The sequence below is a fragment of the Podarcis bocagei genome (assembly GCF_964188305.1).
Source record: "Podarcis bocagei genome assembly, chromosome: 9".
Lineage (NCBI taxonomy): Eukaryota > Metazoa > Chordata > Lepidosauria > Squamata > Lacertidae > Podarcis > Podarcis bocagei.
This window is the reverse complement of record NC_138134.1, coordinates 43,087,999-43,105,577: the sequence shown is the minus strand read 5'-3', so window position 1 is coordinate 43,105,577 and position 17,579 is coordinate 43,087,999. Positions and strand designations below refer to the sequence as shown.

The following is a 17,579-nucleotide window of genomic DNA, read 5'->3' as shown; positions in this document are numbered from 1 at the left end:
GCATTCAGAATCCATTCATTTCATAAAACCTGCAGGGCTCAATCTCTGTGTTTGTGTATGTGTGTGTTTCTGTTTTGCCCAAGGGTCTGGGGGTGGGAGAGAGCTCTTTAGCATGATGCTTTTAAAACAATTAAATTATCAACAAACAAACCTGATGATACAAATAGCAACGTCAGGTGCTACCGGGGGGGGGGAGAGAAGGGGGCCTACTCGGAAGTAAATACTGCGTCCAGGCGCAATTAGCGCTGATTTAAGGTGCACCAAGACTGCCTAAAAACCTCACCAAAGATATGCAACAAAGCGCTTCGTTGCAGAGGGGAGAGTTTGTGCACCGTGGAGGCTGGAGGGCTTCTATTCTACATGCGGGGGTTGGGGGGGCGAGGAAAATGTGCTCCGTGGGGGGGGGCGGGGAAGGCAAGAAAAGGAGCTGAGCTCTAACTATAGGCTCCCACGCTTGAGCAGGCCCGACTCGGTGGGGCTGACCACCCTCTCTCCTGGAGAAGGAGGAGGAAGAGGAGGAGGAGATTCCCATCCACGGCGTGGCCTCCCGCGCTCCTGAACGGGAAATCTCTGCAGCCCAAGACTCTCCGCGAGGCAGCTCCTCCCTTCCTGCCTTGAGCCGCCGCCAGCCGCGCCCCCCTCCCCAGTTATCTGCTGCCTGCCAAGCCCCGCCCCTCTTCATTGTCCTCCCCTTCTGTTTATACACAAAGACCCCCCCATCTTCTTCCCCATTCCCCTTCCTCCATCCCTCGCTTTTTCCCCTCTCTTTCCTTTTTTTTAAAAAAAATATTTTCTCTTCCCCTTCTTTTTTTCCACCCTTTCTTTTTTCTCTTTCTCCCCCCCCCCCCACCCGCCCTCCTGCCTTCCTGGGTTAAAGGATTTGAGCAATGGGTCTGGAGGTGGAGCTCGTTGGAGGATTAGCCCGACTCGCCCGCCTCCCTCCCACGGCACACCAGGCACCGTCTCGCGGCACACTAGTGTGCCGCGGAACACCGGTTGGGAAACACTGTGCTACACCATTCGGCTCCTGCAGCTGCCCAAGAATGTCAAGGGCTAACCCATGACCAGAATGTCTTATATTGCCAGGCTTGGATGTGATATGAATGATCTGTCTGTGCTATTGTATCTATGATGGTCTATTCACATAAGCAGATTGTGACTAGTTACTGCAGCCATCAAGTACTTAGCATGGCTGTGTAAATGGTTGAGCACCTAGAGAACTTGCTTATGAGGCATCTAACAAATATCAGCAAAATTTCCTTCCTGATTCACCAAGATTTGAACTAGGCCTCTAGGTCTCATCTGTTAATATATATGCCCAGGTAATACACAGGTCATTTGGGTAAACCTCAGCTTCTTGCCTTCTTTGAGGGATTTGTTCTATTAATACCATGCTGTTTTCTTTGAGTCAATTGACACAGTTAGTTAACCAGAATGACAGCTTTTCAGCACTCTACCATCTGTGATTTATTTACATGTTTAAGGGGCGAAGGGCACAGAAAGAAAGAAAGAAAGAAAGAAAGAAAGAAAGAAAGAAAGAAAGAAAGAAAGAAGAGAAAGAAAGCCTCCAGCCTACTACTATAGGAGTAGTTCAGTTCTGCTGGTCTGGAATATGCATATTTTGATTGACACTTGTCTCAGGACCAATAGACAAGAATGCAAACAAAATTGCCCATGTTCCACCCCACCCCAATCATATATTGACAAATAGCACAATTAAAGTGGATTAGGCACTCTTGTGCTGCTCTCCCTTGTGCTGGAAAGTTTGGAATAACAATGACTTGATGTGATCTCATAGAACCTTTGCGCAAACAAATGAGAATGAATGCTCAATAAACAGCAGGCTATAACCTCCACACAAACTGTATAAGCTCCATACAAACTATGTGAAAACCAGTAAGGATGAATGCTCAATAAACAGGTTGCCATAGTTTAAAAAACAACAACTATGGCCCCATAAAAAAGTACTCCACAATCATTTCAAAGCTTGCATCCCTATGTACAGTTCAGATGTTCTTGGCGTTGCTATTGCAGCCAGCTCAGCAAAGGATAAGAAAATCCCACACTGTAGCAAACGTTTTCAGTCTAATAATAAATAGCTATTTCCTGGGCATCAGGTTGACTGTGTTGTCCTGATGAATGCTGAGCTAAAGGAAATGGTTGATGCATTTCGGTCACGATAAATAAAGGGGCACATATACCAATTGCCAAAGGCTTTCATAAGGTTTCCTCTGAACATCACTATCAATTGCCATATTGGCTAGCATCAAAATCTTTTCCTATGTATCTGGAGCCATCAAATGTGACCCTCCAAGCTTCTCTTCTGGCCCAGTCCGCACCCAAACCACAGACCACATCCTTCACTGGCCTGTTGCACGGTGCCCCTTTTAGTAATTGCACCTGGCTGGAATGTGTCCTTGAATGGTAATAATATCTCTTGCTTGTCTGGATTGAGGATGGAGAGTGGTAGGTGTCTCAACACACCCACTTTTGTCACATCCACCACTGGTGTCAGGTCCTCAGAAGCTTGCCCATGAAGGAATGCTGAAATAGACCTCCACCTCTGCATTATGCTATTGCAGAAAGGAGGGGAGCATAGAACTTCTGAAAGAATGTAGGATTTCCACTGAGTCGTGCTCCTCCCTTGGCATACTTCCAGTTCTGCCCATATCCCATCCTTGCCATATTCTGCCAACACAAGGCTTAATCCAGCCCAGCCTATTGCCAGTGCAATAGTTTTGCTATGCTGGCTTAAATTCATTATGCTGAAATATCTCTGTCCTGCAGATGCAGTCAGAGAAAGCAGCCATCTTATCCTGCCAAATGGACATAACTCTTGGAGACAGTAGTGCCTGCTACCCATTGGGGCTGGTAGGGTGGAAAGCAGGGAGGCCAAAAGCAGACAAAGTCAGGCACAGCCAAGTAAGTCTAGTGTGGTCCACAACCTAATCCCTGATGAGTTCTTTTAAAAAGGCAACACAAAGACTAAGAAGGAGGAACGTACCTACTAGTTGTAGGTAAGGAGGAGTCAGGTGGGGGCTGGATAAAGGCAGGTTGAGGTTAGTGGAACTGTGCTTCATTCACTCCAATGGACCAGCCTCCACTGGCTGCATAGGGCCATATTGTAATTCAGTCCTAATTTTCTTATTTCATTAGCTGTTTCATCTCGTACCATTTCTAAATGGCAAGAGCTGTTCGTTTTTTGTCTTTGAATAGGTTCTAGCCACCTACTGCTCTATCCATTTCAATGGGATTTTCTGTGGTACCCACTGGCAGGATAAGTGGAGAATGCACAGTTGTTGTTGTTGCTGCTTTTTCAGTTGAACTCCTAGACCACTTTAGGAAATCTTACCTGCCTGGAGGTCTGTAGGGGAGTGTGGAGTCTCGCCTCGTCACCTTCCAATTTTCCTCTGGCAGATGAAGATAAAAAGGTTAACAGTTGTTTTTATAAATGTTGTTATGAAGTTGAACAGCTTTAATTTGTGGTGAGGTGAAATTATTGTTTGGTTCAGGAGTGTTGTCAAACAACCCCTGCTCACAGGAAGCTGCTGAGAGAAGTAGAGATAAAACAAAAGTTCCTTCTATTGCTCTGTTGCAGCTAGGGCTTGGTGAGGGCACAGAATGGGTGTTTTACAGTTCAACCCAAGGCCAGGCTTCTTAAAATACTACAGTATTACAAAACACTGGTTTCCCAAAACATCATGGAAGGGAATAAGTTACTGAAAAGAGTAGGAGACACATGAAGTGCAAGTATTTCCCGTTTCCCAATGTCTTCATGTCCAAAATACAACTTTTGCCTCCTGTGCTTCTACAGAGTTTTCAAACTGTCAGCTAAACCAAAAAAAAGGGGGCAGTCCTAAGAAGGTGCTGAAGCAAAAGTACAGTATTGTTATAGGACTGGGAGGTTTGCTTTGGATTATGCCTGTGGGTCTCCAAGCTTGTAGTCTGGTATCTGTAAAATGGGAAGGGACTGCTATACTGGTCAAACCAGTCTCTTTGTTAAGGTAATGCCACTAAAATGCCTACCTGGCTTGGTCAACTGAAAATTTTGTTGTCTCCTGACACAGCTGGCTTGTGGATCAATCTGGAAGCAGAGAGAGGTCACTGGGCCTTGGAGCAGGACTGTGGAATAGAAGGAGTAAGAAATGAGAAATTACTATTATTATTATTACTAGTAGTACTACTGTTTCCCTCAGAAAAAGACATCACATCAGAAATATGAATCAGTTGAAAGTGTATTTACAACCAACAGAGCTTAAGCTTCACTAGTCATATTTACCTGTGTTGTTTTCCTAGAGCTGCTGATAGTTATTATCATCTTCAGAAACAGGAAATTACTACTTCACTGGAGTTTACACAACAAGCATCTAACAAAACACCACCGGTGGCAGTCTTATCATGGTTCACAAGGATTGTGAAATAAAACAAAAGTTGGCAAAAACACTCTCATGATGCAGTTTTAAATATTTTCATGTTCATTTTGGTTTGTCAGGTTTGAGTGTGTGTACATTTAAAATAATGTAATTAAAATTCATGGGACACATGTTATATTGAATCCTGTATTCATTTGGACTAACAACTGCCATTATTTGGTTCTGTACTCCCAGTTCACCACTGCAGATTAGAATGCCCCATCCAAACATTAATTGAAAGGGGGATGGCGGTGAATTAACTTTTTGCCCTCTCCATAGCACAGCTGTTAAAGACAATGAAAGGGAAACTACTGTACATATATTAAAGTGATGCTAAGGACATACCCCAACAAAGAGTTGGGCTGACTTCAGCCTTACATGGTCTTAAGGTACAGGGACATAATCCTTTATGACTGTGGCGACACTGACTTGAATAAACCTGCATAAAATACAATGCACAACATTTTATGTTATGCATGAAATCCTACTGATGCATCTCACTGAAGGTAAGGAGTGTGGGAGATTATCAGGCTAATCATTCCATGCACCGCCATCAGAGGGAGACCACTGATCCTTGGGATATATTAACTGGTAGCAGCTTTCCAGGGTTTTAGACAGGAAACTTTTTTTCAGCCCTAGGTAGAGAACCGGGGAACTTCTATAAGCTTTCTCCCTTTATGTCACATGATCCACTGATGTGTGCTAAATTTACAAGTCAGAATGCATGTTCAGCATCTCTTCCTAGTTAAGGCATAATTAATCTGTTCTTAATGACTTTGAGCATGCAGTCTTATTTAAATATTTTCTGTGTCTGAGTGGCAGAAGCATTAAAGACTAGCAATCAAATATTGTCAAGAACATAGGTAAGACTCAAAAATTGTATTAGTCTTTAAAAGGGCTAAGAGCTAAAAGTGACATTTCATTAATTTTTAAAAACTAAGTGACACAGTACCGTAGTTAAATTTTTAAAAAGTTTTTTTTAGTGGAAATACACGTGCCAAGTAAAAGTGACAATGACTAGTAAATGCTGCCCTCTGGTGTGTTCTGTTCCCTTGTCTGCAGCTAGGACTGGTCTTTCCTCATTATACGATTCCTTGTACCATATATCTTAATTGTTACCTAATATGTAATTGTAAAGTTTGTTAACTTTTACCTTATCTGTTCAGAGGGTAGCCATTATGCCTTCCTATGCAAGGCAGGAGACAAAATGTACATTTTGAAAGTAATGCAAGAGACCTGGGGGCTGCTACCCAGACTGGGCAAAGGGGCTTTCTTCTGATGCAATGTTGTCATGGAGGGTAAAGAATGCAAAAGCTACAAGCTAGTAGTACCTTAACAAAACAAAATGTCACAAAGTGAAGTTTATAGCTCATTTTTACTTCAAGTTCCCTAGGACTCTTCTCCAGGTGGGAAGGTAAGCAAAATTAGGTATGGATGGATAGTCTATTTCTTGTCCATATCAATTTCACATGTGCTTATTCAGAAGCCCATCCATCTCACTTCAGCATTAAGCTGCAATTCCTTATTTTAAAAAAATCCACTAATATTTGTATTATTTAATACATATTTTATAACAAAATACATATTTAAATATGTGGTTCCCCCCTCAATGTATGCCTCTTGAAATGCACATTTTTAAAATGCACTTGAGCTGTTTTCTCTCATGCTTAGCAGCCTGTTCCCTTTTGTGCTTTTGTTTTGCTCGAACCATGAAGTTTTTCTGCCCCCCTCCTGCAGGCCTCAACAGTTGTTTCCAGTTTTCCTTCTGCTAGGAACATAGCAGGTTTCATGCCAGGCTAATGTCAAAGGGTCAGTTTGAAACCCCCTTGTCTTTGTTTCTCACTCTTACAGCTGGCTGGCATCCATCTTTGGGGCTCCTTTGGAGGCTGACTGTACAACTCCATGCATCACATAATTATTAATTTCTGGTTTAACTCAGCTGGCTACCTGTGGTTTGGCGCAAGCTTTTCAACCTCTCCAATTCTCTTTCAACAACCTAGCATTCCCACTAGAGTTACTTCCATCATCAAGTGCCACCCAGTGGCAGAATGTCAGTTATCATGTGCTTGAGGCTTTGCAAATCTTTACCACGACCTTTGAGAACTGAGAAATATTTTTAAGGACTCACCCTATTTCTCTGATTGAAAATTGTCTTACGGAATTTTAATGTTATGTCTTTATATTGCTGCAACTCACGCTGGGACCTTATGGTAAAGAGTGAGTATGAAATTTAAATCATCAACATAACCCACACCATTTATTACACCTTGCAGTCCAAAATCTAAATTTGATACTAAAGGAGTTAGTAGCTGGAAGGAAAACGAAGGAAATCTAACCTGAAACTTTCTCAGGAAATAGATACAGACCATGAGACCTGGCTTGGGCATATCCTGAATGACTATTTTATTAGATGTGGTCAGATGTGGCAGCTTCTCTACACCACATTCTGTGTTCTATTACACAAAAAGCTGAAAGAAATGCTCAACTATTTAAGATCTAAAAAAATCTAAGGGGGCATTTTTAAAGTGGTTTTAACAAAAGGACACATATGGGAAGCATTCATGTTGTCAAGGAATACAACCTTGTTCCTCCAAGATATTAAAAACATTTGGATATGTCAGAGTCCTGATATTTTAGGGAATGACCAAGGAAAAATCTAAACCAATGCCAACGTATCCTAGCTTGGTTTTCATGAGGGTTGCACAACAACATGACTGTTCTTTGTTACATGGTAAAATGTCATTCAGGAATGATCCAATGGAACACCATGGAAACAAAAAGACTTCTCTTCATCTCTTCATTTTTTCCTTTATGATTCCTTCACTTGCTAATAATAAACATGGTCCCTTTTTCAGCCACCCCAGCAACTGTGTTCAAAATAGTGGAAAACAGCATACATAATAATTACCTAATTGAAAGGCAGACTTGAAGTAAATTGTGAAGTGATAAGACTCTTTGGCCAAAGACTGAGAATGGCTTGGCCAAACTGCTGATTAGAGGGGAAAGACATTAACCAGTTGAAAACAGTCAGTTGTCTTTCCTTCTGCCATTTTGTTTATCCTGCTATAGGATAACTGTTTGCTTGGCCCTGTTCTGGCAACCACAGAAACTCTATTTAGACGTCCAGATTATTCACGTGTGAATAATCATGTGATAGGTAGTAATACTCCATTGTCAAGTCCCACTCCTCCCACCGCCTTGCATGAGTTTAAGGAGAAAGTCTGAAGAAGGGGTCTCCTCTACTTGCCCAGGGCATTACTCAGCAGAGGGCCCTGCAATGCATGAGGACAGGTTTACCACATTTTTACATATTTTCTGTTCAATACAACTACAAATAACAGAGGGGTGAAAGTATTGAGAAAACAGCAAAATTAATACATACACACACACACACACACACACAACCAGGAGCAGACATTTTAGGAAAAAATGAATCCAAATAGCAAAGGACTTTCTAAAAAGTTGGTAACAATGACAGAGTTACATTATCAGATTATATACACTTTTACGGTGGTACCTCAGGTTAAGTACTTAATTCGTTCCGGAGGTCCGTACTTAACCTGAAACTGTTCTTAACCTGAAGCACCGCTTTAGCTAATGGGGCCTCCCACTGCTGCCGTGCCACCGGAGCACAATTTCTGTTCTCATCCTGAAGCAAAGTTCTTAACCTGAAGCACTATTTCACTATTTTCACTATTTTAAGCGATGTGATATACATTACCCTCTTAAATGTGTGGACTTGGTAAGACCAGAGTCTAAAATTACCCAAGAGCACCAATGGTCATTATCACAGATGATGTGCCTGATGAGTTACTTATCCTGTTAAATATATAACCCTTTAGGCTAAACTGTGGCCCTCTAGATGTTGCTGGATTACCATTATCATTCATCATCCCTGACCAATGGCCATGCTGGCTGGGGTTGATGGGAATTGTAGTCCAACATCTGGAGGGCCATAATTCAGCTACTCTGGCTTTGGGGCCAAAGTATTACCTGGAAGATCTGCAACTGGATCTTCTGACATTGTTATTTTTACATTAGAGCAACTGCAGAAAGTGCTAAATTTAATCAGAGCTGTGATGCCAAGCCCCCTATATCAGTGGTTCCCATAGTGTGGTCCACAGACCCCCTGTGGCCCATGAGCTTCATTTAGGTGGTCCACGGTGGCAATTGCAGGGATGCACAGCCACTTACATATAAAGAATGGTAGGCACAATGGCTGCTCCGTTGTTCTTATAACTTGGTGGTCCTCCCAAAGGTGAGTGGGACAGACCAGAAGTGACAGAGGAGGTGGCTCTGCCTTCCTCAAAGGATTAAAGTCATAGCTGGCGTCAGGATGGGGGGTATAAACTTTTTTAAAAAAAGTAGTTTAGCATCTAGCACAGCACATTACAATGACAAAACAAGAGGGAAGGAAAATCATTAGGCGGACCACCAAGACCCTCAGCAATTTTCAAGTGGTTTGTGGGAAAACATTTTGGAGATCACTGCTCTGTATCATATCTCTCAACGTAAATATTCCCCTCTGGGAGCGGGAGGGCTCCAGAGGCAGCAATCACAACAACATTATCTTTTTATTCTAGACGTTATTTTATTCCCCTAAGCAAACAGTTCCCAAATACTGTACCACTTTAAGTGCTTTTAGCCTATTGTTTTCCCTAACCACTATATGTAAAACTTGGGGGTTGAGAACTCTTTCAAATATGCATGAGGACATGGCTCAGATTACTATGTATTTTAAAGCAGATTTGCATAGTAATTCAATGACAGCCTCTTGTCTTGGTATGAAGACTTCAAAAAAAGCACGCAACAACAAGAAGATTGGAAACAACGTGGAAGGAAAGCAAATTCGCAGATTAAGTGTTGGTTTGAGTATGTGAATGCTAGTATATTTGAGCGGCATATTCAGCCAGCATGGCAAGTTGTAGCTTTATTTGCACAGTGGATTGAAGTTTGGTCATTAATAAAGGAGCTGAACCAGAGGAAAGACAAATGAAGTAACAGCATGAGAAAGTCAGGGCACTCTTCTCCAATTGTTCTGCTGGTCTCCAGCCACAGTCGCTCATCTGGGCACTCCTGTTTGCCATGGTCTACCGATCAGACTGAAAGTGCCTGACATCAATTAGCCTCTTTAGAACACAGACTTCACCCACCATGTGGGGAAAGCCACTGTTCTTTGACCCCGTGACTAAGCTGGAGCAGATGCATGTGTAAGAGGTAGGAGGGTGATTCAATTCACTCTGCTCCAGGACAACATGGCGAGCAGCCTGGCTGGCTGGTCATGCAGCTTGCTTACTCATGACAGTGTTCAGAATTTCTCTCCCAACTCTCACCTCTGTCCAATGCCTATACTTTTGAAAAACCAATATTCCAATAGCTTCTAAAACCATATATATTCCATCACTGTGGCTCCCTTCGACCAAGACATCCCCTTGGGGATTATCTGGCAGTGAGCAGAGAAAACAGATGTAATTTCTTTTCTTTTTAATTGATGGAGAATGGTGGTGGGGGTGGGGGGACAGGATGAAATTTTGGAATAGCGATATTCTCCACTGTGTTGGGGGGAGGGACGAGGAATGAGAGAGGAGATGGGAGGCATTAATCTTGAATGCTGCATTGGCTTCAATAGTTGTGTATTTCATTATGACAGCTATTTTGGTGCCTTAATTTTATTCTGTTGGGGGAAGGTAGGATCTGGAGCAAGCTGTCTTCTCCTCTGATCCATACATATGCACACTATGAATCTGCCCATTTCTTCACCCTTGTGAGGAACCTTTGTTGCCCCCATCACCTTTAGTTATTGCCCATACTTGCTGGGACTGGTGGGACTTTTAGTTCATCAGCATCTGGAGACCCAAAGATTTGCCACACCTCCAGTAGAACCTACACTGACTTCAGTTTATGATGACTCCCCTACGCTCACAGGATTTCACTACTTGTCAATTAATTGATTGATTAACAATAGTTCTGAAGCAAGGAGTGAACTGTCAATGTTTCTAGACAATATGTGTCATAGCAAGCATCATCTAGGTTTAGAAGAATGTTTCTAAGGGCGTTCTTACAGACATTCCCTCTACATGAGCAAAAGTGCCTTAAAACAGTCCTTGCCCCTTTCAGTTTGTGCAAGTATTTGCTATAAATACTAACTAAACAGGGACACATTTTTAGTCGATTAAATATGTATTTAATTGCTTAATCTAATGTATTAAACACTACAGCTCTCATAACCACTATTTTTGGAATGAAACTAATCTGTTGGAAGCATACTTAGGGCTTTCCTGTCCAGCTTTAAATCATGTTGCAATCTTCACTGCCTGCCTTCTTTATGCTCACAGCTCATTTTTCCATCACCAAGGTATATTATGAGCCTGATGAAAATCAAGAGTCAACCAGGTAAGCCAGCCATGCTACTTAGCCCATACTGACATGCTGTGAATCATAAAACACAAAGACCGTGAGTTCTTCTCCTAATCAAGGAAGGATCAGGACTAGTGAATATCTCCAGTAATCATCCCTGCAATAATCCCATTTTTAGAGATTTTAGCTTCACTTCAAGATTATACATCTCCAAAAGAATGTACTTCTGGGTTACAATGGGCAGTTTGTATCAGGGGACAGAAAAGGCTCACTTTGTATGACAAGGCTGATGGACATTTAACAATGTCTCTATTTACAAACCCAGACCTTGCCAACATCCTGGAAGATAACTACCTTGATACTGAAGCTGTTGCAGTAATAGGCTCCGCTGGATGGGTAATTGTACTGCACCCTTTGACTATCAACACCAGATTTTCTAAACTAATATAATTAACACTGGGTGATGAATATGCAGTGAGTGACTGATGCTTTGCCCACTTGCCTGCCAATTACAAACAGATGACAAAATAACAAATTGTACAGAAATCTACCTTGAGGGATTGGTGTAAGGATTACACAATGCACGTGAAGCCCTTGAAAACACTGAACAAGCATTAATCTTTTTTTTAAAATTTCAAAATTTGAAAAGGATATAAAAATGATCCCATACCTTTCTGGCATGGTACCGGTCACACAATACATGCTAGTGCCTCTCACCCTTTCCAAACAATCAATTATGGGAAATACTCAGTCTTGGGTTTGGGCAAATCTTTTAAATGTTTTGCTTTTACCAAAACTATTGTACACAACCTAGAGCATTCTGTTATAAAGGTAATTACAATTCCAAACAACACAACACAACACAACACAACACAACACAACGCCTTCAGTGGGCCGCATCCCTGAGTGGAGAATGGGGCAATACCACCTCTTAACTGCTTAAAATAAAATAAAATAAAATAGCATCCAAACCCTATTCTTGAGGCACATTTTAATGAACCCTACAGATATGTAATCTGTTTTGGACTAGTTTACTCCAAAATCTCCCAAGCTGAACTATTGATTCTGTTTGTTCAAAATAAGGTAAAGGTACTCCTGCCCGTACGGGCCAGTCGTGTCCGACTCTGGAGTTGCACGCTCATCTCGCTCTATAGGCCAGGAGCTGGCGCTGTCCGGAGACACTTCCGGGTCACGTGGCCAGTGTGACTAGGCTGCGCTGGTGAGCCAGCACCAGCGCCGCGCAAGGAAACGCGGTTTACCTTCCCGCTTAGGTAAGCGGTCCCTATTTATCTACTTGCACTTAGGGGTGCTTTCGAACTGCTAGGTGGGGAGGAGCTGGGACCGAACGGTGGGAGCTCACCCCGCCACGGGGATTCGAACCGCTGACCTTACGATCAGCAAGTCCTAGGCACTGAGGTTTTACCCACAGCGCCACCCGCGTCCCTCTATTGTTCAAAATAGAGACAACTAAAAGCTCTGCAGTAGTTTTCCATTTTCAAAGGAAATGGCAGACTTTTTCATACTGATGCTGATGTTTTGCACCTCTTAATCAATGCACAGTACATGCAGAGGAAAGATCACTTAAGTCCATCTTTGTCCCACCTCCTACACTTAGCCCTTTTTATTTAAAATGTTCCTTGTTACATTTCTAAATGGACTCAGTGTCCATAATGCAGTAATAAATCTGAAACATCTTGAAACTATTAAATATGCAGAGCTAGCAGCATCTGTTCCTCAGGTCAGGCCTTAGGGAGCTTATCTTCAGACTTTTGAATTACTTTGCACCAATAGCTAAACATCCCAACATATATTAGTCCAGGGATCCAATTGCCTCAACACTTAGGGGTTGATTTGAATACCCCTGAAATAATGCATAGAAAATGGATTTGAATTTTTCAGCTGCAGTAATATTGGAAAAGCTCCATATTTCTGCACTGAAAATTAACATTATTAGTATTTGCTCAAAAAATGTTTAAAATTGCATACAGTGGTACCTTGCAAGACGAATGCCTCGCAAGACAAAAAACTCGCTAGACGAAAGGTTTTTCCGTTTTCGATTTGCCTCGCAAGACGAATCTCCCTATGGGCTTGCTTCGCAAGACGAAAACGTCTCGCGACTTTGTTTCCTTTGTCTAAAAACCGTTAAAACCAAGGGTGCTTAGCTTGAACAGCTGCAGTTGCGACTTGACTTCGAGGAGCAACTGTTAGCACGTGGTTTGGTAGCCTTTGAATTTCTGAGTGCTGGCTGGCTGGAGGAACAGTTGGGGAGGTTTCTGCAGGAATCTGTGGGCTTGTGGGCCGTTTTTTGGAATTTTTATGATTTTCTGTGACCATTGGGCAAGATTGTTTTTTTTCAAAAAAAAATTTCTGAGTTTGAATTTCTGAGTGCTGGCTGGCTGGGGGAACAGTTGGGGAGGGGTTTGCAGCAGTTGGGGAGGGGTTTGCAGCAGTTGGGGAGGGGCTGGGGGAGCAGTTGGGGAGGGGTTTGCAATTTCTGTGTTGTGGGTGGGTGGGTGTCTGTGGGAGCAGTTGAGGTTTTTGAAGACATTGGTGATTTTTGAAGCTTTTCCAAAACTTATTTTGCAGCCATTTGAGGTTTCTGAAGACTTCGGTGATTGATTGTTGAAGCTTTTCCAGAACTTCTCTTGCATCCATTTGGTAAGTTAAACTTTTAAAACTTTTTTGGGGTTTTTTGGATTTTGGATTTTGGGTTGGGGTGCTTGGGATTCAAGGCCTTGGTTCTGGGTTTTAATTTCTGTGTGGTGGGTGGCTGGGTGCTTTTGAATTTTTTGGATTTGAAGCACATCACTGATTTCTTTTTCTTTTTCTGAGTTTACGAAGGTAAGAGCTGTGCTGCCATGGGACCCAAGAAGACTGCTGCTGCGGTGGCCGGCGAGAAGAAGAAGGAGAAGGTGACGCTGGAAATGAAGAAGGAGATCATCCGGAAGCACGACGGCGGAATGCGTGTGACGGACATCGCCAGGGAGTACGGGAGGAATCCATCAACCATCGGGACCATCCTGAAGATGAGGGAGAAGATCCTGGCGACTGATGCAGCCAAGGGAGTCACCAGGATCATGAAGAACCGCCCAGCTGTTCTGGAGGAGGTCGAGAAGTTGCTGCTCATCTGGATAGAAGAGAAGCAGCGTGCAGGGGACACAGTGTCTGAGGCCGTCATTTGTGAGAAGGCCAAGGCCTTGCATGCTGACCTCATCCGGGAACAGCCAGGAACCTCAGCCGAGCCAGAAGTCTTCAAGGCTAGCAGAGGTTGGTTTGAACGGTTCAAGACAAGATCTGGCATCCACAGCGTGGTCAGGCATGGAGAGGCTGCCAGTTCTGATGTTCCTGCGGCTGAAGACTTTGCAGCGGAGTTCCTGGAGGTTGTGAAGACGGAGGGCTACGTTCCACAGCAGGTCTTCAACTGCGACGAGACCGGGCTGTTTTGGAAGAGGATGCCCAAAAGGACTTTCATCACTCAGGAGGAGTCCAAGTTGCCTGGCCACAAGCCCATGAAGGACCGTCTGACCCTGCTCTTCTGTGCCAACGCAAGCGGCGACCTGAAGATCAAGCCCCTGCTGGTGTACCACTCGGAGAACCCACGGGCCTTCAAGAGACACAAGATCGACAAGGAGCGGCTGAGTGTCATGTGGCGATCCAACAGCAAGGCTTGGGTCACAAGTGTGCTGTTTGTGGACTGGGTCAATCTTGCTTTTGGCCCTGCTGTCAAGCAGTACCTGCTGGACAACGACCTGCCGCTGAAGGCTTTGCTTCTGATGGACAATGCTCCTGCCCATCCTAAAGGCCTTGAGGTGGACTTGTTGGAGGAGTTCAGCTTCATCAACATCATGTTCCTGCCGCCTAACACCACGCCACTGCTCCAGCCGATGGATCAGCAGCTCATCGCCAATTTCAAAAAACTCTACACCAAGGAGCTTTTCAGGCAATGCTTCGAGGTGACTGACTGCACCACCATCACCCTGCGGGAATTCTGGAAGGACCACTTCGACATCGTCACCTGCTTGAAGATGGTCACCACGGCCTGGAAAGGGATCAGCCAGAGAAATTTGAATTGCGCTTGGCGCAGCCTGTGGCCGGACTGTGTGGCACCAAGTGACTCTGATGCACCAGAGTCAACAGTGGTGCAGGACATTGTTGCCTCGGGGAGGACCATGGGCCTGGAGGTCACGGAGGAGGACGTCTGCGAGCTGGTGGAGGAGCACGACGACGAGCTGACCACCGTGGAGCTGGTCGAACTGCAGGCAGAGGCTGCGCAGGAGCAGGCCTCACTGGAAGAGGAGGAAGCAGCTGAGGAACGGCTGTCCTCTGAAAAACTGAGGGACATTTGCCTGAAGTGGAAGGAGGTGCAGACTTTTGCAGATCTACACCACCCTGAGAAGCACGTGGCACATGACGTTGGGAACTTTTATGATACGAGGGTCATGTCGCCTTTCAGGGAGCTGCTGAAAAGGCGGATGAAGCAGCAGACTATGGACAGGTTCTTGACCAAGAAGCAAAGAGTGGAAGAGGAGCCTTCTTCGAGTGGTCCCCCAGAGTCTTCGAAAATGTACTGTGCACTTTGTTGATTTTTAAATGTTTTTCTGTCATGTTTATAAAGTTAATTTATTTTCCCTTCAATTTTTGAACTGCTCTTTACAGTATGTGTGACTTTAAAGAGCAGTTAATAAACTGTTGTTGTACCAAATTTGGCTTTGTTTGGACTTTTTTTGACCATAGGAACGCATTAATTGATTTTCAATGCATTCCTATGGGATTTCGTGATTCGCAAGACGAAAAATTCGCTAGACGACAAAACTTGCGGAACGAATTAATTTCGTCTTGCGGGGCACCACTGTAGAATGATTTCAAAAGCCTATTTAAGGTTTCTATATAAGCAACCATTTTCATTTCATTTGAAGAGCCCTGAATCAGAAGAATTACAGCAATGTAGCAATGAGATTTACACTTGCTGTTTTCCTGTAGAGCCATTGTATCATTCGTGCAACACTTTCTCTTACTAATGACCACTCATTTGGATTTAGCACTGTTAATAGCTAAACCATTATCTTAAATACAAGAATAGCTTGCTAAGCTTTCTCAGTTCCCATGCGGACATAATCTATACATCCTCAAGTGGAGGATCCTAGTTCACCACCCCAGTCTTGTAACTCTACTTGCTTAGATGGAAAAAAAGCAAAGAGACAATGACAGTGAGGAGGAGGAAAAGGGCCTTGAGCCTCCAGGATACCTTATAGGGGCCTATGCCTGAAAGGTGGGACTAAGAGGTGTGCACAGCCCTTTAAGTCACTTTCACAACCCTTTCACATTCATTGAAGCAGAGGGGGAAGGAAGAAAGAGGGTTCCACTGAATACTATGGAGGCCCCCCCCTTGCATGGGGGCACAGCACCCAGAGAAGGATGAATCATGTCCATTTTAAATAATGAAAGGCCAAGGGTTTGGGTGCTGTTGTTTATGGGGGGGTTTTTTGGTCACACAGTAATCAAATTTCCCATCTTTCATGTGGCCTCTCATCTTGATATTTCATTGACTACGTATCAATGGATGGCCTGCAGTCGCTGTCATTCTGCATTAGGCTTTCTTGTGTGTCCTTTCATCCATACTAGGCACAGTCACTTGGTTCTCTTTGATCTCCACCCATGAGTTTAAAGCTGCTAATGAGAGACAATATCTCTACATGTAATCAGCTACTCTTTATAGTGAAGGCCTTGAAAGATGACCTAATGCACTTGAGTATGATAGAAAAGATTAACACAACACGGTACGTCAAGAGCTATGAAATAATTTCTCACTGAACAACCCCATTCTTTCTCTCTCTCCTTTCAGATCTTTCCTCAAAACCAATTTCTTACCCATTGATACCTTACATTTCCAAATCTCCAAAGACAGCTAATAACAAACCAGAATCTCTCTCACACATGCACATGGGTTGTATGTAAGCATATGTATGTATTTGTTACTAACACACACAAATATATGCAATAGTCAAAGAAGTACAAAGTTAAAATAGCCTTCATTTTTTAAAAAAAATGTAATAACCAGGTAAAAATGGGATATTGACAAGACAACTCATTCCCCTTTGTTTTAAAAGGTTTTCACAGCCTTCTTAAAATTTTAGCAGAGGACATGCAGCCATTTTTCAAGGATGCTAGGGCTGTACAGTCATTGAAGCAGATCCTGCACTGACTATGGCTTCATCCTGGAAAACCACCAATGCTCCTTCCAACTCTATAATCTCACGATTCTAAATCCTGTTGGTAAAGTCCAGCATTCTCCAGCTTCTATTTTCTTATTCCCTTCCCTTTTCACTGTTTCTTTTTGACCACTGTGAATAATTATCAGTAACCTGAAAGTGCAAGTTGTAACAGCATTTTCACCTTTTGAGCTTCTCTTGCGTTATCTATGTGGACATCTGATTAGCCTGGTTATCAATAAAGGCTAAAATATGCATTATTAGTGGGAATGAGCATTCTGAGCAATGTAGCCTTACATCTTAAATTATAAACAGCTGGTTTAAAATATGTGTGAAAATTGTATTTAAACCCAAGTTGTTTATTTGTTACACACTAGTCAGGATCCAGTCAAATTTAACTGCTTTGTTTAGTTGTACTTTGGTTCTGTTGGTTTCAGTGAAGGAAATGAAACTGTTTGCACCATTCATTTAGAGGCACTATAATTGCATTTCTGCAGGTGGACGGTGTTAGGTTTAATCCCAGACATCTCTAGTTAAAAGCATTGGTAGTAAGTAGCAGGGGACCAGAGACTGTGAGACCCTCTTAAGTTTCCAAAATCCT

The 17,579-nt window shown here is 43.2% G+C and overlaps 1 protein-coding gene and 1 pseudogene across 9 annotated transcripts in view; one reads left to right on the top strand and one right to left on the bottom strand.

Annotated features, from left to right (window-relative positions):
* LOC308594918 (uncharacterized protein) overlaps nucleotides 1-17,579 on the bottom strand; it is a 151,682-nt gene that overhangs the window by 12,145 nt on the left and 121,958 nt on the right. For 6 of the 8 annotated variants that reach the window (XM_081208491.1, XM_081208493.1, XM_081208492.1 and 3 more), the window contains 2 exons: nucleotides 4,027-4,122; nucleotides 3,353-3,410 (listed from right to left, as the gene is read on the bottom strand). In XM_081208491.1, coding sequence (XP_081064617.1) covers nucleotides 3,353-3,410; nucleotides 4,027-4,122 — 154 coding nt within the window. Of the gene's footprint in view, nucleotides 1-3,352; nucleotides 3,411-4,026; nucleotides 4,123-17,579 lie in introns of those variants that run through there. The other 2 variants (XR_014011661.1, XR_014011662.1) reach the window with 1 other exon arrangement.
* LOC308594450 (tigger transposable element-derived protein 1 pseudogene) lies at nucleotides 13,165-16,035 on the top strand (annotated as a pseudogene). Its single transcript, XR_014013354.1, has 3 exons — nucleotides 13,165-13,427; nucleotides 13,602-14,977; nucleotides 15,949-16,035. The product of XR_014013354.1 is annotated as a tigger transposable element-derived protein 1 pseudogene (transcript).